Below are 24,934 nucleotides of genomic sequence, written 5' to 3'. Positions count from 1 at the left end.
AAGGTGGACTGTGGTCACTCAGAAGTAAATTAGTAACTGGAGGGAAAAAATACATTAAATATGGCCAATATTCCCATGACCTTGTAGAGAAATTTCAAATATGTTGATGTGGCATATTCTTATTTAACTCTTCAGGAGTTATGGAGGCTATAATTTATTGGCTTCTATATGTAGCTGCTGTAAGAAAAAAAGTCTTCTAATATTTGCATGACATAGAGGTAGCAAAGTCCTAGGCTCCCTTTCAGCTACAACTTTGGTCCTAGCACTTAAGAACTACTTTAAATTCTACCCACATACATGCATTTTTTCAGCTTAGTACCAGCACTCACATTTCTAATATGGATTTCACTTAACAAATACTTGCTGACTGATGCTACTCATGATTAATTTCCCTAACACTACTGCAAGAAGGATTGTGGTCACTGAAAACAAATTAATAACTGGAGAAAAAAGTACATTGATATAGCCAATATCTCAGTGATCGTACAGGGGAATTTTTGTTGAAAGTGATGCACAAGAGGAAGTGATTAATAATGCATTTCTCAGCACTGTGTGTAAGATGTGAGAAGAGATTAACTTTTCAGAGCTAAACTTAAAACATAGGTTGGGTATCTCATGTGCAATGCTTAAACCAAAACAAGAAATGTTAAAACCATCAGAAATTATATAAAATGCTGTGCACATTTTTGCAATACTTGCACCACTGTTACAGTACTGTCACAACAGGTTGCAGGAACCCCTCAGTCTATATAGTAAACTGTAAATCATGGGGAAGATGGAAATGTTGAGTTCATTCATAATGTCAGCATCTCAGAAGTTAAATTGTTATATGAGTTTAAAGCTTCTGTCTTACCCTCTAGCAAAAAGAAATACTGAATAAATATGTGACAAGCCTGGGAAAAAGTAACTTTCTGGTTTTTTTTTGTTTTTGTTTTGTTTCTTCTTTCATCAGTGGCGGCACCTGACTTGCTGGATCCCAAATCTGCCACTCAGAACTCAAAGCCCAGGCTTTCATTTTCTACCAAACCCACTGTGCTTGCCTCACGGGAGGAGAGTGATACAACTATTAATGTTATGAAATGGAAGACGGTCTCAACCATTTTTCTGGTGGTGGTTCTGTATTTAATTATTGGAGCTACTGTTTTCAAAGCCCTGGAGCAGCCACATGAAAGTAACCAGAGAACAACCATTGTGCTCCAGAAGCAGGAGTTCGTATCACACCACAACTGTGTGAATGACACAGTACTTGAAGAACTGATTCAGGTAATTCCCTGTAAAGAAGTGTGCTCTTGCCATGTTTTAAAGGAAATGTTGTTTATTAGTTACACGGATGCAGCTATACTAGCTACAATGTACCATGGCCTGATATCCATAAGAAATAATGTTTGGCACAAGTAATTTGACTTAAGGCTTTATTGTGCAAAAATCATTGCTAATTTCATTTTTTATACTAGGCTAATGGAGCAAATCCTTCCATCAAATGCTTCTGTTGTGCTTCTTAAATTGCTGTTTGTTGGCAGATATACTACAGCATTCTCCTCTTACATTCAGGTTGTTATTTACTCATATTGCCTGGCAAAAGAATAAACGGGAGGCTTACTGACTTGTATGAATATTATTTCTGGCCATAATCAAGTATAAGCAGTTCTTTGCAGAAGTCAGTGGAGGGTACCAGATACAACATATCACTTTGAACTTTTGAAGCTTACTGTACTTTAATTCCCACTAATACTACTGCCATTGGCAGGACAAATAGTGGTGAGGAGATTCCGTGGCAGAGCAGCTACTGCATTTGGAGCTCTGCCTGCTGACTTCCCAGGGAGGGAATGGGAGGGGGTAGCTTTTAAAACCATTTGGTGGGGACATTTTTTGTTTCGTCCCTTTTATTGCAGTCAATGGGAAGGACTTAATTTTCCATGAGCGGTGTGGTTGTTGCCTACTTTGGGGAGCAGGTTAGGGGAATCCTCTTCCAAGTACACTGTGCCCCCAACTCACCCTGATTTGGTTCCTGCTGCTGAGGAACTTTCCATGGGCTTACCAAGGAGACAGGATTTCCAGCGGTGTAAGTTTCATCTTATCAATGGGCCTCCCAGCTCCATTTCCACCTGCCCCTCCCCCAGTGAGTCTTCAAATGGCTTTAGGGTCACTCTCTTTACTATACTGTTCTCAGTGCTAGGAGAATAGAGACAAATCAGTATACTAAGACCACAGTAGTCAAAGGGGCCATGTTTATGCATGCATTTTATTAAATAAGTAAATTTATTCTGCCCCTGTTGTTGAAGTGCAGTCTGATTAAACTTACTTATTAAAAAGAATATTTGATTCTACCTATGAAAAGCCCAGACTTTTCAGTGTTTGAATGCACACACATTGTAAATCATTGCAAGATACCTTATATTGGTGTTGCAGTTGATCCCTTTCACTCTTGTCAATGTATAGAGCTCTGAATGAAAACAGCTGATGCCCCAGCTAGGTATGGCTGAATCTGCCTATTTTTAGCCTGTGTCACTTTAACATGTTTTTACCCATTATTCAATTCTACAGTGATCTGGTTTTTATAAATATATAAATGTTAATTTCAAAAACACTTATTTAAATATGCATTTTAAGATATAATTTAAACATTAATTTTCTCCCCAAATGCATATTTAAACACAGTGCTTTTTTCAAAAAGAAAAAAAAATGTTTAGGGGTACTCTCATTTTCATACTCATATTGAAATACTGCCCTTCAATGACTTAGAGTCACAAAATATTTAGAGGTATGCATACCCCTGTATCCCTCCGGAAAAAAGCACTGTTTAAATGTGTATTTCCTCACAAAGTGTTTACTAAAATGCATATTTTTGGCATGCTTAAGCTGCTGAGGACTATGTCTTAATATTCAGAAAAGTGTTAATCAGATAGATAGCTCAATTCAGATCCTCTCATTAATTGCTAAAGTGTGGGTCAGGTAATTTTATATAGAAAATCAAAGAAGTACACTTCAAGCAGTCCTAATCAAAACTCTTGTGTTCAGATATTTCACAAATGCATACAATAATTTGCAAAGGTTGCATTTCTTAAGCACCCCTAATCCACAAATAGTTGGTTCTGGAGGGCTCCCAAGGTGGTAGTGAGAAAAGTTTGACATAATCCAGCAAACAACTGGTAGGATGGTTTTGATTGTATGTTTGTTTAAAGGGAGCAGTTTTAGCCCGTTTTAATATGCATTGGGTGACAACCTCATCATTTTATTGGACTCACTTTATGACCCGCCCATCTTGAAAAGTTCAGCTTCACCTGAGTTGCAGCCAACATGCTGATTGCCATTCTATAGCACAGTTGCCGGTTATCTAGGGGCCTCCTTATGTTGCTGAACTACAATTCCCATAATCCCTAGTTATTGGCGATGCTTGTTGGGCCTGATGGAAGCTGTGGTTCAGCAACATCTGGAGTGCAAAAGGTTCTCCATACTTTCTATAGTAGGCATAAGCTTTCACTCTTCCTCTTGCTTGGAAGTTTGCCCTCCTCCTGTCATCTTATGTAGTTACTTAATTGCTCTTGAAAATATATTGTGTTGAGCAATGGAGTTCAGTTGCTCATTCATGGTACAATTATAATAACAGTTTTCGCTTCAGTGGGGATTGTTCTCCCATGTGACTGAACACATAAACAGTATTTTAGAACTGAATTTTCTGAAGGATATAAAGATAAACATTATGCAATAGTAGGGTATTAAGATAGCTCTAATGATAGAGTGAGTGTGAAGAAAATTACAGAAATTTATTCACTATAATGTTCTGTTTTCAGACAATAGTTACCTGTTATCTTGTTTCAGGCTAAAATTAAATTCAGCTTCCTATAATTTTTTTCAGTCATTTGTGACTATGGGCAGTTGTAGTATAACAAGGACTTTTTGAAGCAATCCTATGAATGCATGCACATGGGACGTTTATATCACAACTAATTATTGATAAAAGTTTACTCACCAGTAGGATTCTTGCTAAGATTTAACTTAATAGCATTTGATCTAAAGTGGAACATCCCTAATTGCTATTAATTTGTGGTAGATAACCTATATGTGCTACTTGTTGTGTACTACATATAATGCGGACGCGGGTGGCGCTGTGGGTAAAACCTCAGCGCCTAGGGCTTGCCGATCGCATGGTCAGCGGTTCGAATCTCCGCGACGGAATGAGCTCCCATCTTCGGTCCCAGCTCCTGCCCACCTAGCAGTTCGAAAGCACTCCTAAGTGCAAGTAGATAAATAGGTACCGCTTTATAGCGGGAAGGTAAACAGCGTTTCCGTGTGCTGCGCTGGTGCTGGCTCGCTAGAGCAGCTTTGTCACGCTGGCCACGTGACCCGGAAGTGTCTCCAGACAGCGCTGGCCCCCAGCCTCTTAAGTGAGATGGGCGCACAACCCTAGAGTCGGACACGACTGGCCCGTACAGGCAGGGGTACCTTTACCTTTACCTTACTACATATAATATTTCTGTTCACTTTAATCTTTTCCCATAAGCCCTATTTTTATCATGTCTATAAAATGAGTAATCTGTGGAAAGTTTAAAAATTGTGTTAATTCCAACAACATAACTATTAAGTAGGTCATTATTATGACCTTTTTCTTGGTCACTGGCTAGGATTTGAACCTTAGTATTCTAGTTGTGACAACTTGATAATGTGCAATTTGCAAGGAGGTTTTTCTAATGGGGATTTCAATGCCAACATTTTTGGATGTTTTTCTTTAAACTTGAATTATCTCCTCCCTCACCACTAAAGCATGATACAGTGGTACTTCGGTTTACAAACTTACCATAATCCGTTCCGCAAATCCGTTCTTAAACTGAAACTGTTCTTAAACCGAGGTGCACTTTCCCTAATGAGGCCTCCTGCTGCCGGTGCCCTTCCACCATCTGGATTCCATTCTTAGACCAAGGTAAAGTTCTCAAACAAAGACACTATTTCCAGTTTTGCGAAGTTTGTAAACCAAATTGTTCTTAAACTGAACTGTTCTTAAACCGAGGTACTACTGTAATTCTCCCTTCCCAAGAGTTTTTACTATCCTAATTTTGCAACTTCCCAAATGTTTTAATTGCCTAAGTGCTTGTGCAGTGGTACCTCAGGTTACAGACGCTTCAGGTTATAAACTCCGCTAATCCAGAAATAGTACCTCAGGTTAAGGACTTTGCTTCAGGTTGAGAATAGAAATCGTGCTCCGGCGGCGCGGCAGCAGCAGGAGGCCCCATTAGCTAAAGTGGTACCTCAGGTTAAGCACAGTTTCAGGTTAAGAACGGACCTCCAGAAGGAATTAAGTTCTTAACCCGAGGTACCACTGTATTTCCCACAGTCTTTAAACACTTCTTTTTGACTCAGTCAATATCCTCCATAGTGATAAAAGTCCCTATTTACTATAACTTACCGTAATTTTGTCAACATTTAATTAGTCTTCTTGTCATCTTTATATCTGTTTTTTGGGGGGCTCCATTTCTTGAAAAGTGAAAGTACTTATAAGATACATTTTATAGTGTAAGTCTCTGCGTGTAAACAGAGTTATGTGAGACTTGCTTCTGGATAAGCATGTATAGAATTTCAGCTTTTAAAAGGCACAAAAGAAAACAATGGACACCATGGATTCTTACTATTCAACATTTTTTCTTTTGGATAATCATTCAACTCCAGTACCTTAGGCTGAAATGATTATTCTGGTCTACGGTCAGATCATCATCATAACACGGAGAGATAAAACGCCTAGTAAACTGACTACATGAGAAGAACACACACTTCCAACTGGAGAAACCCAGTAGTCAATGGTATAGTTCATACATTAGCTAGGTGGCATACTTGGCACTTGAAAACCATTCAAGTATGGACTGAATCAATGAAAAGCATTCATTTGTGTCAGAATATTGGTTAATCAGGAAATTTTGTTAACTTTTGAGAAGTCAGCTTCCTCTGAAGTAAGTTTTCTAATGATGCAGCAGTGATGTATTATTTGAAAACTGACATCAGGTTTCAAGAACTTGCTGAATAATTATGGAGTTATTAATTAACTTTGAGTGACCACAATCTTCCTTTCAGTGTATTTTATATTTTGGAACCATTATAATCAAGTCTAAAGCCAGTAAGCTATAAATTGCACTACACATATTATTTACTTCAGAGTAGGGTATGTTGAAATCCCAGACACTGTTGATTAGAATTAAGTATAATATGTGTTATGTTGAAGATGTGAGGAAGGCAGATCTAGAGCAAGACCATCATAGCCTTTTCAGAAGGTAAGATAGCATACCCTTCAACATTTCTCCAATGAAATTGGGACATCCCATTCCATAATGATAATTTTACTATTTATACCCCCCATCTTACTGGGTTGCCCCAGCCACTCTGGGCAGCTTCCAACATAAATAAAACATTAAACATTAAAAAACTTCCCTATACAGCCTTCAGATGGCTCAGGGGTCGGATAACTCCATACCTTCCATTTCTCCAATGAAAATAGGGACATTCTAAGGAGATGTGGGACATTCCGGGATCAAATCAGAAACCGGGATGGCTTCTCTAAATCTGGGATGTCGCTGGAATATAGGGACACTTCGAGGGTCTGAGATATTAGAGTTGAATGATTGTTCAATACAGTCATACCTCGGAAGTTGAACAGAATCCATTCCGGAAGTCCGTTCGACTTCCAAAACGTTCGACTTCCAAAGCACGGCTTCTGATTGGCTGCAGGAAGCTCCTGCAGCCAACCAGAAGCCGCAGAAGCACCATTGGACTTTCGGCTTCCGAAAGAACGTTCAAAAACCGGAACACTCACTCCCAGTTTTCAATCGTTCAGGAGCCGAAATGTTTGACTCCCAAGGCATTCAGGAGCTGAGGTACGACTGTACAGGAAAAGTTGAATCCATGGTGTTTATTCAAAGAGTTATTTTCTTTTTCAGGCTGTTTCTGAGACTTAAAAAAGGCTAAAATTTTATACACTTACTTGGAAGTAACTCAGTAGGGATAACTTCTGGGGAGACATGCATATGACAATAATTATAAAAGATAAATATTTTCACTTTCATTTTAAAAATGAAAGTAGGTTAATGTTTCAGGCAGTATTCAGTAGTCTTAAACACTGGTTTGAGTTTCAAAAAATAGTCAAAGAACTGGGGGAACATGTTCCCACTCAATAAACCCAATTTTTTTCTACACAGTGAAATTATCAGAGACATTTCATAAATTTCTTAGCAGTTGAGCTTTTTTTTTTGGAAAACCCTTCGTGTCTTTCTGTACTTTTCATATAATTGAATATGAATAACTAAATGAATTGTAGAAGTAGCACATAACATGAATGATTGATTTGTCAGTGAAACACACTCACCTTACTTTGTCAAAATGAATACTTGAAGACCCTTTGGTAGTGCACTCATTCACATCTTCTTGCCACTATCAGGAAGATGAACTTAGTGATGTAATATGATCTATTATGACTTTCTCCTTTTGTATTTTCATGATTCACACCATTAGCACAGACTTATAGCTTTTAGTTTTGTGTACCACAATAAAAATAATGTTTCAGACAGTGTGCAATAAGGGTAACCTTCAATGCCACTTTTACATTCATAATAATACTAACACAATGCTAACACAAAAGTTAAAAATAATTAAAATAGGATGGGATAGGACCCAACTGGTTCAGAAAGAGGGCCTTTTGGGATAACTAGTTCACTATGCATACTTATAGAGAAAGAAAATGTCAACATACGATGAAAATAAATCCACAATTTTGCGTTTTCTGAATCATCCTATAAAGAGATTTTGTTACAAATAGGCAGTTGTTAAGTTATAGGGAATTCAGACACATTTTTCCAAACTAGTATGTTTGTTGCAAAGAGACCACATTTCCATAGCGGTGAGCCAGCACAACATTTGGGTTCCTCCTGGATCCTACACTGCCTCCGGAGCTTCAGGTAGCCTTGGTGGCCTGGAGTGCCTACTTCCTGCTCTGTCTGGTTCTCCAGTTGTGGTCCTTCTTGGAAGAGATGGCTTGGCCACTGTGCTCCATGCTGTGGTTACCTCCAGATTGGACTGTTTACAATGCATTCTACATTGGACTCCCCTTAGAGATGATGTGAAAAGGCAAACTGTTCTCAAATGCAGCAACCAGATTATTGGCTGGGGCTCAATTAGAACTCATAGAACCCTGTTTGAAATCAGCTACACTGATTGCCAGTTCATTTCTTGGACCAATTCAGAGTGCTCATGTTAGTGTTTAAAGTCCTAAATGTCTCTGGCATTAAATGTCTGAAGGACTGTCTCCAGGCCTACTGACCTTCTTGTTAGTGTTTAAAGTCCTAAATGTCTCTGGCATCAAATGTCTGAAGGACTGTCTCCAGGCCTACTGACCTTGATCTTCAGAGGGGACTTTCTTGGTAACCCTGCCCCCTCAGAAGTGTGGGGAGGGGTGGTCTAGGAGAAGGCATTCTCTGTGTTAGTCCCTAAATTGTGGTGATCTCTCTCCACAGATTTCTAGCATATTCATTATACAACATATGTTGAAGACACACATCTTTACCCTGGCCTTTGATAGTTAAGGTATTTTATTTTGTGGAACCCACCCCATTTGATGAATTTATACTAATTTGTACCATTTGGAAAGGTTTTACTTCTGCTATGATTTTAATAAGAAAGTAAGATATTGCTGCCTATTGTTGTAACCTGCCTAGGGACCTTATGATGGAGGATATGTAAGCAGTCTTATAAATAAATAGAATAAATATACATAATTGATACCACTCTCACAAGTCACAATTGTCCCAAGTTTCAGCCTAATTGTACACTTTCACCATCATCTCTATGGTGAAAGCACTGCATGGCTGACATTGGCAATCAGAGTGGCACCCACATTCAGTGTTCTACCAAAAAGTGTTAATTGGGATTTCATTTGGCTATATATGGAGCTGCTGGTGGAGAGATGGGATTGCTGTTCTTTCTCATTTCCTTTTGCACTTCCCCTACATGCAGTAGGCCTTCACTAAGGGAATCTCTTTGGATTGCACCATATGACTGAATACGTAGCTCCACTTCCACCTTGCTTCTCAAATACATCCTTATGAAGCAAATTCCATGCTTTATTTTGTAAAAGAAGTTGTTTGAAGCAAGAGGAACAACCAGCAAGTAGTAGGCCCCTTGCTTGCAGAAGATGGAGAAATGCTGTTGGGTGGCGGAGAGAAGGCAGAACTGCTTAACATCTATTTGCCTCTTATTTTCACCCAAATTGAAAGCACAGCCTATTGTTAACAGAATAAACAACGCAAGGAGGAAGCTGAAGCCCAACATAGAAAAAGAGGGGGTAAGGGAACACCTAGCTACTTCAAATGAATTCAAATCTCCAGGGCCTGATAAGCTGCACCCAAGGGTACTAAAGGAGCTTGTGGATGTAATTCTCTGGGAATTATTGGAGAACAAGTGAGATCCTTGCAGACTGGAGTCACGCAAATGTTGTCCCAATTTTCAAAAAGGGGACAAAAGAAGACCTGGACGAGATAACTGAACCGAACAAGTACTCATTAACGGTTCATTGTCATCCTGGAAAAAAGTGCCACAGGGTTGTGTCCTGGGCCTGTCGTTGTTCAACATAAAGGACTTGGATGAAAGTATTGAGGGGATGCTAATCAAATTTGCAGATGACACCAAACTGGGAGGGGTAGCCAAGGCCAATGAAGACAATTGGGATTCGAGATAACCTTGGCAGATTAGAGAACTGGGCCAAAACTAACAAAATGAATTTTAATTGGGAAAAGTAGTGAGACTGAAAGGAGATATGATAGCCATCTTCAAATACTTAAGGGCTGTCACATGGAGGATTGAGCAAGATTGTTTTCTCCTGCTCTGGAGGGTAGGACTTGAACCGATGGATTCAAGATACAAGAAAGGAGATTCCTACTAAACACCAGGAAGAACTTTCTCACAGGAAGAGTTGTTTTACAGTGGAACAGACTCCCATGAGAGGTAGTGGATTCTTCTTCCTTGGAGGTTTTAAAGCAGAGGTTGGATGGCTACCTGTCATGTATGATCTAGTTGAGATTCCTGCATTGCAGGGAGTTGGACTTGATGACCCTCAAGATCACTCCCAACTCTACAGTTCTATGATTCTGGGATTCTTCTCCATTAACATGCTTTTGTCTCTCAACTCCTTCCTCTATAAATATCCAAAACCAGAGATTTAATCAACAATGAGGGACACCTTATTTCCTGTCATGCTTTTTGGTGTACACAAAGGATAATATTTTATACTCCAAATACTGCCTGATTTCTAACTAAAGTCATCTGTGGCACTTTTTATAGTACTTACAAGATCAAAATAGGACGCTTTTAAAAACACAGACAATCCGCAGGGTTGCAACATCCAACACCCGCAGGTGTGAGCTCTTTATGGGATTATTCAGATGACTCAAAACTCTGGGCCTCTTTTCAGTATATGTCAACATTTTCTCTCTCTCTCTAAATGTGTGCATAGGTGAACTAGTTTTCTGACAGGTTCAGTTATCAGAAGTCTAGGTCATATGCATTCCTGCAATGAATGAGTTGTTCATGGAAGTTTTCTTCTTCAGTGGCCTTGTGCTATTAGTTCTACTGCTGTTACTGCTATAAGAAAGATGGTGGACAAGCAAGTGGTCAGCCAGTGGGAACAGCCATGCTGGATTTGGTTTCTAAGTAATGGGATTTCACTGATATAAATGGTTAGAAACTGGAATGTGTTGCACGTAACCGCAGGCTAAATCATCACTTGTAAAATCAAACAGAAATATGCACAGCTTGAGGAACTGACCTTTTATGTCTGTCTTCATTTTAATGTAGTATTTCCCCAGGGAGACTTATTTTAACATGGTGATCCATCACAGCGTCAAATACATCTGAAGTTAAATGATTTAATGGGTTATCAAATTTTATAGGTTCCCGTGGCTACAAACACACACACACACACACACACACACACACACACACACGATTATGAGTAGTATAGCCAAAGTCGCAAGTGGGGTGGCCACTTTCTTATGGGAAAGCCAGTGAGTTGTTTAAAAACGTGTGGTTTGCATTGTAATGCCTGATAATGCAATAATGTGCCCTGTAAAGTGCTATTGGTTTAATGGTTTGTTGTGTAATCCTACTGAGAATGTTGCAGTTTCTAGGTGGAGGGATTCATGATTAGTCATGATTTTCCACATAGACACGAAATATATCTGTAAGAAACATCTTTAAGGGTGGACTGTAGGCTACCTGTATAAAACCAGGCTGAGGAAAGCTGACCTGAGTAGTGGAAATGTAACACAAGTAAAATTTACTGAGACTCCTAGATAACAAACTATTAGGTAGTCAGGGCCTGCCCTTTAAAATAACTAGGTTGGCTGGGCCTATCTGGTCCCATCCTGAATTCCATCCCTGTGGAGAGCCACAGGTCCCCCATCCCTGCATTAAATATTGTAAAGGTCCCTCAAGAATACACATGTATCATGTCTCCATACATCCTCTACTTTTCCCATCACATGACAAAATTCCACTTGAGTTTTTGAAAGCCCTACTGTGGTAACAGCCTTGTGAACAAACAGATTAGGTTATGTGGATGCCTTTAAATGAGTCTGTACACATCTGAATTTGTAGAGTGCAAATAAAAATAAACAAACAAACAGCTGACCACATGTTTGCTAGTGCCCAGTTGATATATATATATATATATGGTAAAGGTACCCCTGCCCATACGGGCCAGTCGTGTCCAACTCTAGGGTTGCGCGCTCATCTCGCTCAAGAGGTCGGGAGCCAGCGCTGTCCAGAGACACTTCCGGGTCACGTGGCCAGCGTGACTAAGCTGCATCTGGCGAGCCAGCACCAGCGCAGCACACGGAAACGCCGTTTACCTTCCCGCTATATATATATATATATATATATATTCTTGTTTTTTCCATTGCCTTGGTCAGTTAATATTGGGACACTATTAACAGTATCCTCAGTGATGATAGCAACGCGTAAGTTTGAAAAATAAAAATTTAAGAATATACCGTTACTTTAGTTCTTATCTCAATCCAGCTTCAGCCAAAGAAGCAGTTGTGTGGTAGCTGCTTTAAATCAATACCCTGCACAGATGCTTTCCTACTTCTTACAAACCTCCAAAATGAATGGTTCCTCTATTAACCATACACTCATGGATGCTGTAGAAAGGGAAAGGGTAGAGTGTAATGCAGAAGGGACTGTCTTCTGGGTCATTCCTGCTGTTAAGAGCGAAAGCACTCAGTGCAGTGAAGCACAGGTACACCTAGGGCATTAGCTTGATGGTGTGGCTGCAGGGCAGGACAGTGACGAAGTGAGGGTTGAGTGGGCAAGCTAGCACATCCAATCTGGTGCTCCGATCGATATGCCCACACAATCCCGGGCCCACCACCCTGTCGCATACGGTCCAGATAAGTATCACCAATGTCAATATTAAGAGGGCAGTATTAGTGCCACTGTGCTGGCCAACATTCCCTAGTTAACTTTTTACATGCCTGTGCAGAGTTTTTGATGCTGGTGGTTCTTACAGTAGTGCATGAATGAAAATGTTTTTGTTAGAAAGTGTCAAACATGTGGCTTATTCAAAGGCGGTGAATGGACTGGATTGACCAGAAATCTAAGCTTCATGTCATGAGATGGTTTTTAAACAAGTTATCATGTTGAAAATAAAACAATGGGCTCCACTGTGCCTTTGTAAGCCTTGGGCTTGTCTGGAGGAGTTCTCTGTGACTTTGTCCCCCTGGCTTATGCTAGTATTAGTATATAGCCATGCTATGGAACATGTGAGCAGAATCCTAAGAACTTTTTGAGCTCTTGGACCCCTTCTTTTGGCTATTGCTCCCAACATACCCATATGGTTCAGCTGGGAGAAAAACCTACGTAGATCCAGTTTAGCTAAATAAAATCCCCAAATGCTTGCGTATGTATTGTGGTTATGACTAAGGTTGCCATATTTTTACACCTGAAAACCAGGACATGTCAGGAATTTACCTGATGAATGGCAAGCCTAGTTATGACGTATCTATTTAAGCATATTGGGATTTTGCTGTTGTCAAGCACTTCAGTGTCCCTTCTTGGTGCTGAAAGGTGGTATCAAATGCTTTGATAACTACAAATCGATATCTCCGCCTGCTAGAATTATGAATGAACTGAATTGTTGTACAAATTGGTTTTTGGAATTGCTATCCGTACTGTCCATTATTATATGACTGTGATACACCAATAGCTCCGTAGCAGAGAAGGGCATACACTTGTTCTCTGCTACCCCAGCGGGCAGTACTAGATCTAATGGACTTTACTCAGAGGAATTTAGATTCAGGAGCATATAAACCTACCTTCTACTTAGTGGGATCTTTAGTGCATCTGGCTCAGTGTTGTCTCAGTAGCTCTCTAGGCTTCTGGACAGGTGGCCTTTCCCAGTCCTACCTGGAGACGATGGGCATTGAACTTGTGGCTTCTGCATGCAGAGCAAATAATCTACCACTGAGCTATGGCCCTTTTAGTCTAACATTCAGTGGAAACCTCTTCACCAGGAATGCCTGGTGTGGTGGGGCAGTGCCACAGAAACACTCTCCAGACACTGACATTGCTGTGGCTTATTCATTGGAGCTGGGACTGGGTGGCTGTGAGGCCAGGGCTGATGGAGCCATTCCATTCTATTGGTGCATTCATACAGTGCTGACCTTACTGCTGCACAGCCAGTGTCTGTCCAGGTAAGCTACGGACTGGTGTTGGGAGGGCAGCTCCTCAGCATTGCCCCCACCACACGGGCTGCTCCTGCTCTGTTGGGGATGCTTGAGCATTGGATTTCCTGCATCAAGCAGGGGATTGGACTACATGGCCTAAAAGAGAACAGATAATAATTGAAATGGGATAAGTAGCTGGTGCAAGCTTTTCAAGTGTTTATAATCTGCTCAGGTTTCTGGTTGGGGATAGCATCCTTTAATTATTTCTCTAGGAAAAGCTTTCTTTTATTTATTTATTTGTTTCCATATATTCATATCTAGTATCTGTTTGATATTGTTATTTTGAGGACTGATTTATTGTATTTGATTGATATACTATTTATCGCTTTGGGGGCCTTTGGGTTAAAAAGTTGTGTGTGTGTGCGTGCATGCCATAGCAGTCAACTTTCAGATTTGAAAATAAGGGATCAGCAGCCTCAAAAATAAGGGACCAGCAGCCTCACCTGTCCCGGGGACAGTCTACGGGATATCTAACAATCCGGGATAGCAGTGGGAAGCAGCGGGAAGCAGCGGGAAACGGTGCTGGAATAAGGGAATTTCCCGCAAAAAAGGGAAGGTTGACAGCTATGGTGCATTCACAGAGAATACAGAGAGAGAGAGAGAGAGAGAGAGAGAGAGAGAGAGAGAGAGAGAGAGGGAATAGAATCATGGAGTATATGTCTACCCCATGAGCTATTCTGGAAGCACAACTACTCATAGGAAAAGGCATATTAGTATCCCAATCCGAGGTTGGTGCAAATATGTACCAGAAATAATATTGGAGTTTGTATGCAAGTGAATAAATCCTATTTATGGTGCTACAACTGAACCTGGTGCATAGGGATGCGATGCTAAGTATGTAGACATAGAAAGGCTTCCTTTTTAACATGGTCCTGGGTAGGCAAGAATTACTCACCCATGCCTAAAATTGTATTTTAAGCTGGGCCCTCAGCTTTTGTATGTGCAGTGGTAGCACACCATTAAAGTATCTGTCTGGGCTGCTAATCCCTGGTGTTCTTACAGCTCAGACAGAGGCAAGGCGACATGTTTGTATAAGAAGCAAGGCACATGCGATGTTATATGGGGCGGTTCTTCTTGCTTGCTTTTCATTACATGTAAATTGGACCTGAGCTTTATTGAAATGAGTGGTTCTTACATCTGCGTAATGGGTCTTATGGGGATATGTTCCCAGTGTTTCTATGATCGGGGGTGCAAGTCTGTAATTCTAAGCACCTTTGTTTTCAAATGAGTTCCATTAAAACCAGATCAGTGGAACTTAATGCAAAATTTGGAACTGGTGTCTAAAATAGCATTTATCAAGTGTGCAACTACAGATTCAATGAAATAAAGGTTTAGGAACTTTTAGGCCTGCAGAATTTTGCCTAAGTTAATAAAGTTAATAATAATAAATAAATAATAATAAAGTTAATAAAGTTAGCACTCTTTTGCAATACAGCTTTTAAAATCAGTTCTCAATGAAGCAATGAAAAGTAAAGTTCTTTCTTTATTATACTTTCCAGCTGCACTGAACATCAGCTTTATTTCAAACAAATTGTTTTGAGCATGTATTTTTATTTTACTCGGAATCTTAAGTTTTTAACGTTGACATTAATATTCCAGTATTTTCTCCAGAAATGTACAGGACATCCTTACCCATAAAGCAATTTACTTCAGTGCAAGTTAGACAGCTCTCAAGAGTTGTTTTAATCATGAGTAATGAAGCAGGCAAGTGCATAAATACAATTTAGTGTGTAGGACCTCATCGATTTTATTGGCTGTTTCAACATTGAAACCTGTGGTTTCAGAGTTTTTATTCACAGAAGCATAACTCGACCAGGTCTTTCAAAAGGTTAACCCCAAATATATTCCTAGTGTCAAAATCCCAGATATGCATTTTACTTGCTTGCTTATTTATTTATTTGTTTTCAATCCCATCATTCCTCCCAAAGGAGCCTTAGTTGGCAAACAATAAAACAGATAGATGATAGATAGATAGATGATAGATAGGTAGGTAGGTAGGTTTGTGCGTGTGTGACACACAGAGCGAGAGAGCGAGAGAGAGAGCACATTTAAAAGCAATTGAATATGCTAACAGTTAAATAACAAGAAACAGTAAATTTTTCTGTCAAATGCCTTGGTGAACAGGATTGTTTGGATTGCACCTGAATAGTCTAAGCCACTTAAGGCTAGTGCTAACACCTTGCCTTGGACCTGTTAGCTTACTGGCAGCCAATGGGATGCTTTCAGGAATAGTTACACATGGTCACCAACCCGGCAGCCTCATTCTGCACTATGCAGTTTCCTCTTATTGATAAAGAGGATATTGAAGTCTCCCAAGGCTATTCTCATGGGGTTCGCCTACATATCACCAGAACTGCCTCTGCCTGCTCAGTCCGGGAAGAGGTTGTGCAGTTAGGTGGGTGGTAGACTTGTCTTTGCAGTACAACACTAAGTACAAACACTTACATCCAGCTCCCAGATGGATTGGTTTCTTGGTGAGAATGATGGAATTTATGTGGATGATTGCCAAGCCTCCCCTCTGGTCTGTACTGTTGCTATACTGAGTACCCAGGCAGGCAAAATCAGGAAGGTCACAAAACCCCTAGCATGCTCACCTAGGTCTCAGTAATCCACACCAGGCCAGCTATGGTGGATGAAATAATGAACGAGAGTTGCTTTCTTGTGGGCTGACTTGGCATTAAGTAACAGCACCATCAGGTGGCAGGGTGGTATCTAAACATCATGGCTACTCAAGTCTCTACGTGTGTGGGTGTGGGTGGGTAGGTGTCTGAGCAGGAACAACCGATGTTAAGTGTCTGCCATCTTCTCTCCTATGATGATACCCTCCATTCCATACCTTCCTCTCCGTAAGAACCTGGAAATATCAGAAGTTCTCCCACTTGCCTCCTCTGACCCAGGCATATGTTTTTGTTTTCACCATCTTCCTTGAAGCAACCACTCAGTAGGAGGGGGAGGTTTACCTGGCACCTGTTGACTTTCTAGAGTGTATCACGCTTCTGTTCAAAGTGCCTTTCATTAGCCACAATAATCAAAGCCAGCCATGGCCTTTGGTGTTAGATCAGAGATGGAAGCTTCAGGCAGTTTGGAGTCCCAGGAACACAAAACGTGACCAATACAGCAAGAGAGGAGGAAACAAAATGCTATGCTGTTAGATCTTCCAGGCTCTAAGTATATGTTGCATTGTATAATAGCCATTAAATGCCCATGTGATAGTTCTCAGTTAGGATCAAGAGAATTTTCAGGAAACTTGAATTTAGAGGCTTTCTCTGCCCTCTAACATCAACAGTTAGCCTCTGCATTGAACCTCTAGGGACGCAACAATCAAACTCTTGATTTCATAGCAATATAAGACATGAAGAGTAACCAAGAGATGCAAAAATGAGTAATATTTTGAATTTAATTATATTTCAAGCTTAGGTTAGATGCTGCTAAAAGTGAAGCCAGTTGAATAACGCCACCCAAAATTTCTGTCTGTTTCTCTCTTTCTTTCATTGGCTAACATTTGAGAAGTTATTTTATCTTCACAAACCATACAAAACACTGTATTCTAACTTTCTTGATTATGTTTCATAAATATTGACAAATATTGACAAATATCTCTTTAAACTTGCAGCAAGTAGTGGCAGCAATAAATGCAGGAGTCAATCCTAAAGGAAACACGTCTAACAGTCATTGGGATTTGGGAAGTTCCTTCTTCTTTGCTGGCACTGTTATTACCACCATAGGTAGGATAAAACTTATTATTCTATTTTGAAGAGTGTATTACCTAAAACAAATTTAGTTTACAATATATGTTTTCGTTTGGCAGATTTTGTCTATTTTAATAGTGTTTTTATATTTTAAGTTCAGATATGTTGGCAAAAACAGTTTTCATTAGACATGCACACTTACATTTATAAGATTCAATAAATGATATAAAAACTTTAATAGAAAGTAGGTTTATATGAAAGGTGCAGTTCATTAGTACACTGTTTACACCAATTATTTGATTATTCATGTTTTAAAACAAGCTTGTGCTTTAAGCTGTTGATTTGGGTCTCTAGAAGTGACATAATTCTAGACAATATTGTCTAGAATTAATATATATGTTCAATGTTTTCAACATTCTAAGTAATCAGCCTCTTTGGGAAGTGCATTTTTATTATAAAGCTGTAGCAGGCAAACTCAGATTTAACCATAGTGGGTTGTATTAGGCTTTTAGTAGCGTGCAACAGCTCATGACAAATATTCTTCATAACCTTGTTAATGTTGTGCATCCTTCACTTCAGATGCTCAATGGGCAGTAGCACCATGCCAAACTAGACACAATGATGGCAGGTTCATGTGTTTAAATATGCATTTTGCCCCAGTCACAGAGAAGGAGGGATGAGGGATGAGGCAGCTCCATATTTGACAGCAAAATGGACACACAGAGGAGGAATGCAGACTTCCCCCCTTCCCGGTGAAGGAGGCAGAAGTTTGCAATGTTATGAATGGCACGAAGAAAGAGAACTGAAAAAAAAGATCACTAGAAATATTATTGAACATTAGCTTCTCCAGGGTAACTGATTGGCAGTTGTTTAAAGGCATGCAACCCATGGTAGATGCAGGGGCGGCCTGGCCCGTTTTGCCACCTGTGGCAAAATGTGAAAGTGCTGCCCTGTGCATGTGCTGCATGCTTGTGCTACCCACTCCTCTGGTTGTCCCCGCCAAAGCCTCACTTACCAGGATCATGTGGCTGCAGCTTCCAGGTTCTGGCAAGATCTTGCAGGAGCCCTGTGACATTGACTTGCAGGACTCTCACAAGATTTTGCTAGAAACTGGAAGCTGCCACGGCCACTTCTGTTTGCTTCTCTGGTGGTGGTGCGGGTGCCCCTTGGATTCTGCCACCTGAGGCAGCTTCCTCAGTCTGGGCATACAGTGGTACCTCGCAAGATGAATGCCTCGGAAGACGAAAAACTCGCAAGACGAAAGAGTTTTTCGTTTTTTGAGTTGCTTCACAAGACGAATTTCCCTATGGGCTTGCTTTGCAAGATGAAAACGTCTTGCAAGTTTGTTTCCTTTTTCTTAAAACTGCTTGAAGAGGTGCAGTTGCGACTTGATCGTGCTTCGCAAGATGATAAATTCGCAAGACGAAAAAACTTGCAGAACGAATTAATTTCGTCTTGCGAGGCGCCACTGTATAGTATTGCCTCTATAACAACCTGTTTTAGAGCTGGCTTGCTTAAACTGTCTTCTGAATGCCCTACAGTCACTAATGGCCTGGTGCACATCAGTTGCTTTGAATATGGAACAAACCGCCTTCAGTATTGAGTAGGATAATGTGTGTTTAATGGTAGCTCCTCCCGAGACTTTGCAATAAATTCAAATCCCACACTAGGTGTGACGATCTGCAGCTTTCTTCTGGTCTTTACAATATAAGGTCATGCAAAGCTACTTCAAGTCCTAAAACTAAAAAGATAGCAAGCAATTATTGGCATTCTGGAAGGTATGCCATGGTTGATGGCAGGTTTGAGCTAGCACTTAGCAGACTAAAGTAAATCCTTGTAGATCCACATTTGTGATTAGAGACCTGGTCTATTGAGTTCAAACGAAATTTTATTGTAAATAATGTTTCTCTCTCTAGTCTATGTCCCCTGTGGGCACAAGCATTTCTTCTGAGGTCAGAACATTTTCTATCTTGTTATGTAGTTTATTGATTCAGCTGAACAATGGGGAATTGTACTATTAACCCTCTTCCTGCTGGCAGGGTGGATATGAATATGATGCATTCATATGAAATATGTGCAGAGCTGCAAATTTGAGCTGGGTATCAGTGGTTTGATGTGTGGCCTGTCCTGCTTGCAACTGACCATGCTGTTTGAGGCCCTGAAGCTTCTAGGTCTGCATGCGTACAAACCCTAACAGTTGTAACAGTGTCTGTTGCGTGTAAACAAAAATGTGGTAATCAGGGCTTGAAGAGCCAGTAGAAGCAAGAACTGTGGTAGCCATGAGAATGGGAATGATGCCAATGGGGAGTTCAAGCATGTGATAGTAGATCATAACATTCCTCTTATTTTCAAATGTTGGAACAATTATATGTAGTAGCTCAGAAGTTTGAGCTGATATGTATTAGCATCAAAAGTTTGATGGAGGTAGAGTTAAGGTTTCTTCGTTGTTGTGAGGTGGGGATGGTGATGTATGTGGATTTTTCTTTCAAATAAACATTTCTAGAGCGCTGGCTGCCTAAGTTTCCTGATCTGAAAAAAACAAAACCCATGGGAGGAGTTGCCTTTTACTGCTCCAACCTTGGTGCCTCTCTCTTCTTTGTCTTGGTAAGGATCTGTGATGCACCAGATCGGAGGTCAAGTCAGCAGCGGTGCCCCATCATGCCATCTGCTGCTGTTTCTCACCTCTTGGATAATTTTGCATTCAAATTCTCTTTTCATTAATTGATGGAGAATGCTAAGTACACTAGCTATGTTCACATAAACTAGCTTATGTACACTTAGCAAATCTTCTAAATTATGCTGATGCAAGTTCCTTTGGTGCATCCTTCTCATTGGTGCAAGGAACAAAAGCTACCTTTAAAAATGCACAAAATGTTGCAACACTATGTTCTCTGGAAGCCAGAATTGGCCTGTTAATGAGAGAAAGAGGAAGAGAGAGCTTACGTTACAGCTTCTCGTTTTGCATATGTTGAGTACCACTCTATTAAGCAAAGTGCCAAGGGAAGGTCTTAATGAACTGTAGTGTTGTGAAATGTTAGGCAAATATTCTACTTGACCATTTTGAACAAGTGAAAATTCTGCCTGATAAAAGAATCCAGGGAAATAGTTTTCAGATCATGAGTTCTAAGAACCAATTATCACATTATTGAACTGGGAGGACACCAGCTGGAAAACTGACCTTGTTTACGATTCAGCCCCAAGTCACTTTGGCAATGTATTTTGTTTGCTTCAACAATTTATATGCTGCTTAACTGTAGTGCATAACAAGGTTACACAAGGTACGATATAGATAAAATCAGTTAAAACACACATCATCCATGCTCAGAACTTAGAAACGTTAGAAGCTTCCAAATAATAATAATAATAATAATAATAATAATAATAATAATAATAACAACAACAACTTTATTGTCAATGTACAACCTGTGTACAATGAAATTAAAAGAGCTATTTGAGCATGGAACAGACTGCCTTGGGTGGAGGTGGTGGACTTTTCTTTTGCTGGAGGTATTTAAACCTCACAACAATAAAGCAAGCTTGACTTCACATCCAGCGAAGATCTAACAACAGAATCCCATGCAAATATATACTCAGATGAAAGTCCTGTTGTGTTCAATGATGCTTACTCCCAAGAAATAAAGTTTGTGTTCAGCTAACTTCCAGGCAAGTGTGCTTAGGATTGTAGCCTTAATCATGTTGCGTTGTGCTAGACATATAGACTGGAGTCACTGTGTGCTATGTTACATCTTTTTATGGTTCAAGTGTTTCGTTTGTTGTTTTTTTGGAGTACTGTATTTTGAAAACAGTTGTGCAGATCGTTATGAGTTGTAATTGCCTGGAATGAGGCACAAAGGTGGGATAGAAATATTTAAATAAATAAATACCAAATAATTCCTAATCGAGCTTATGGAGATTCTCCCCATCCTTATCTTGACCACTGCACATGTGAGATAAGCAAGTATCCGTTCTATCCAAACAAGACTTGTGGGGTTTTGGTGGTTATGGTGGGGGAGCAGAGTTATACTGATTTGGATAACTTTCTTTCCTTTTCTCTCTCTCCCCGTGTCACTCTTCTTGCAGAAACTGACCAAGTCTGGAATGAAGTCTAGTCTTGCATGAGTAGGTTTGAGGGACGGGGGTGGGGGTGTACAACAGAGTGGCAGTACAGACAAAATAGTATCTTCAGTTCTGAAGTGTTTTGAAAGCTAGTACGTATTTCTCAAGGGAAACAATGGTTTACCAACAAGTAAAGCAGCTGAGTTTGCTCACTTGCTCAACAGGCTACAACCTTCTGTTATATATAGTGCTTTTTTTCTTAAAAAATGTTTAGGGGTACTCTCATTTTCCTACTCATATTGAAATACTGCCCTTCAATGAGGCCAAACTTAGATTCACAAAATGTTTAAGGGTATGTGTACCCCTGCGTCTCCCTAGAAAAAAGCACTAATTGTGTGTGTGTGTGTGTGTGTGTGTGTATAGTCACTTTTCCAAGTTGAGGCAATATAATGTCTCAAATATGCTAAACAGGGCTAGTCACTGACAAAGATGAAATAATATAGTTAAGAATGAAACCCCAAAGATTATAATCTCTCCTCCTCCTCCTCTTCTTCTTCTTCCTCTTCCTCCTCTTCTTCAGTATTCTTAGTATATCTATGCTGTTTCTCTTTTTATGATTCTCAACTACTCTCCCCTTCCAACATCCCCTTTTCTCCTTGAGTATTGATTCTTTTTGACCTTGCATTCACTGTTTCATGCAGTCAAAGATCACATTCTTCTAACCCTCCCAAAAATCTTCCTCAATGGCACATTCCAAGCTGTATTTACAGATTCCAGAAAAAGGCACCCCCCCACCCCCTCCCAGTAACATATTGGAATGTAAAGGGCTAGCAAGGGTCAAATTAAATATGTCCATTTGGAGAATATATGGGAAGAGGGTGCTCTCTGAGGTTGCATGGCATGCACAAGTAGCAAAACAATAAGCCTGTGTTGGGATAATTATCTACATTTTCTGGCAAGTGTCAGTTGATAATAGCTCTAGAAGCTCATTATATCATGAAGTTATTACCTACTACAGCAGAGCTGGAATTTTGTCATGCTTAAATTTTGGTTCCAAATATGGGCTTTTGACAGTTGATATGAAAACAAACAAACAAAAAACTCTGAAGCATTTTAATTCTGAAATTGAAATTTTGGAGGTCTTTTTTTTAAAAAAAATGACCACACCTTTTGAAACATAGTTATTTGTATTTATTTATTCAATATAGTTAAAGCAATAACTTCTGGGGTGGGGGCTTTCTTTAAACTAGCTTACAATGATATATAAATTGAGCATATTTATAACAATATGTAAAAAAAAAAATTGACACAAAATAACCATGAGGTGTTTTGCATGATGCAATAAGCTAAATCTTGACATAGTAGTGAGATTGTGTTGTATGGTGTGGTTTATTTATATACTACTTCTCAGCCTAAGGTCCCCAAAGCAGTGAACAATATTAACACAAAATAAATATACAGTAATACTACAATGCATAAAATACACCAGTCAAAACAATACAAATAGCAACAGAATTTTCAGTGTCCAACCTTGGAGGTGAGTGGGGGAGAATAGAATGTTCCACTAAGTATAGGTCCAAGGAAGGTAATGCATACCAGAAGCAGCCTCCTAACACTTTCAACTCCAGCAGATGTGGAGAGCCTGTCAAATCCCAGTTGGAACAACAGATTTCCACAAATGTGGGGGGGGGGGCGCACCACTGAAAAAGCCTTCTCCTTTGTGCCTGTAAGCATGAATGCTTTTACAGGTGGGTATACAAGTTCTTAGAAGTTGATTTCTGCATGCAGGAATGCTGATATGGATGGTGGCCATCTGGTCCAAAACCATTTAGGGCTGTAAGGTTAACACCAGCACCATAAATTGAGCACAGAAATGCACTGGCAACCACTGTAACTGATACAACATAGTTATCATATACGTTCTTACCGCCAAGCGCCTAGCAGTACCCTGTTGGCTGCATTTTGCATGGATTGAAGTTTCCAAGCCATCATTAAAACTGCATAACACATGGTAGCCTGGGCTGGTGTCGCTAGTGCACGGGTAACTAAAGCATTGCCACAGGGTCACAGTACACCAGAATAAAGTGGTAAAAAGCCCTCCTGGCCACTGCTGTAATCTGAACTTGTCTTGTTAGCACTGAGTTTGGAGGAATTCCCAAGCCCAACATTCTGTTTCTAGGGTGGCTCATTGTTCAAGGACATTCGCAAGCAGATGTGATTGTCTTAGCCACCACTAGTATCTGGTGTTCAGAGGCAATATACTTCCCTTTAGGTCTATGAAGTAGCAGCTGAAGGATTTTCTTGAGCAGGCATCTAAGAGAAGCCCTAAAGAATTCATAAAGCTAAATATGCACTGTTTTTAGTGGTGCCATGACTGGTTCTGTCAAGCAGGCTTGTGGTTTTGTTTGAGTATAGCGACAAGTGGTTGTTCACCTAAGATTGGTCTATTTTTGAATTCTGAGACGCAACACATTTTCCAGAAAAGTTCTTACAGTCAGTAACAGCACTTGAACCCTGACTAACTCTTGCATTCTTTCTTTCCTCTTGGATACTTGGGTTCTTGACCAAACTTTAACAAGACCCTTATAATCCAACATGGCATGCTTCAAGTATCTCTGGATGTATCCCAATTCTGTAATGCTGATTTTCCCTGAAATGATTTCTCATATGCATTTTTTTGTTTGTTTTCATTTGAAGTCCCAGATCATATTGGTGTGTTATAGTCCAACACTGAAAAGAGCAAGGATCAATTCACACAAATGATCTAGGTGCTTGAGGCAGAAAATCCAATTAAAGCTTCTGCTTCTCACAAAAAATGTATAACATAATGCAAATTTGGCTACCTCAATCTGCTCACACCTTAAAGCAGAGGTGGGGAGCCTGTGGCTCTCCAGATGTTTCTGGACCACAACTCCAATCATTCCTGACCACTGGTCATACTGGCTAGGGGTGATGGGAGTTGGAGACCAACAACCTCTGGAAGACCACAGGTTTCCCATAATCATATGTCATAGTTTCACTATCCTTCTGCAACTATGCTGGAGCCGCACTGCAATAAGGGATTTAGCAATCCTGTACTTAAATATATATCTATATTCCAAAAATGAAATACAATTAGTCAAACCTTTTCCGATATATAATTCCCAGATAATCAACTTCCCTTCCACCCTTCCATGGTTTCCTCTAATTATCTATTGCTGCTGCATATTATAGATAATCTATACCTTCTTCCTCCACCTTATTCTCAGAAAAGCTTTTACTGCTGAGCTTATTCCAAATCTGCAAGCATCTTAACATGCTTATGATAATTTTAAAAATAAACTACAAACATTTTCCAAACCTCCTTGAAGGCTGCCTCGTCTTGTTCTCTAATTTATTTTACTTGTTAAACTTGCTAATTCAGCATATTTCATCAATTTCAACTTCCACTCTTCT

At 39.9% G+C, this 24,934-nt stretch overlaps 1 protein-coding gene across 5 annotated transcripts in view; it reads left to right on the top strand.

Annotated features, from left to right (window-relative positions):
• The window catches only part of KCNK2 (potassium two pore domain channel subfamily K member 2), a 124,019-nt gene that overhangs the window by 37,893 nt on the left and 61,192 nt on the right, over nucleotides 1-24,934 (top strand). For all 5 annotated transcript variants that reach the window (XM_083494651.1, XM_083494652.1, XM_083494655.1 and 2 more), the window contains exons 2-3: nucleotides 953-1,263; nucleotides 17,368-17,479. In XM_083494651.1, coding sequence (XP_083350777.1) covers nucleotides 953-1,263; nucleotides 17,368-17,479 — 423 coding nt within the window. The remainder of the gene's footprint in view (nucleotides 1-952; nucleotides 1,264-17,367; nucleotides 17,480-24,934) is intronic.

The sequence above is a fragment of the Podarcis liolepis genome, assembly GCF_965112155.1.
Source record: "Podarcis liolepis genome assembly, chromosome: 3".
NCBI lineage: Eukaryota > Metazoa > Chordata > Lepidosauria > Squamata > Lacertidae > Podarcis > Podarcis liolepis.
The sequence above is the reverse complement of the archived record's forward strand: the minus strand, read 5'-3'. Positions and strand labels throughout refer to the sequence as shown.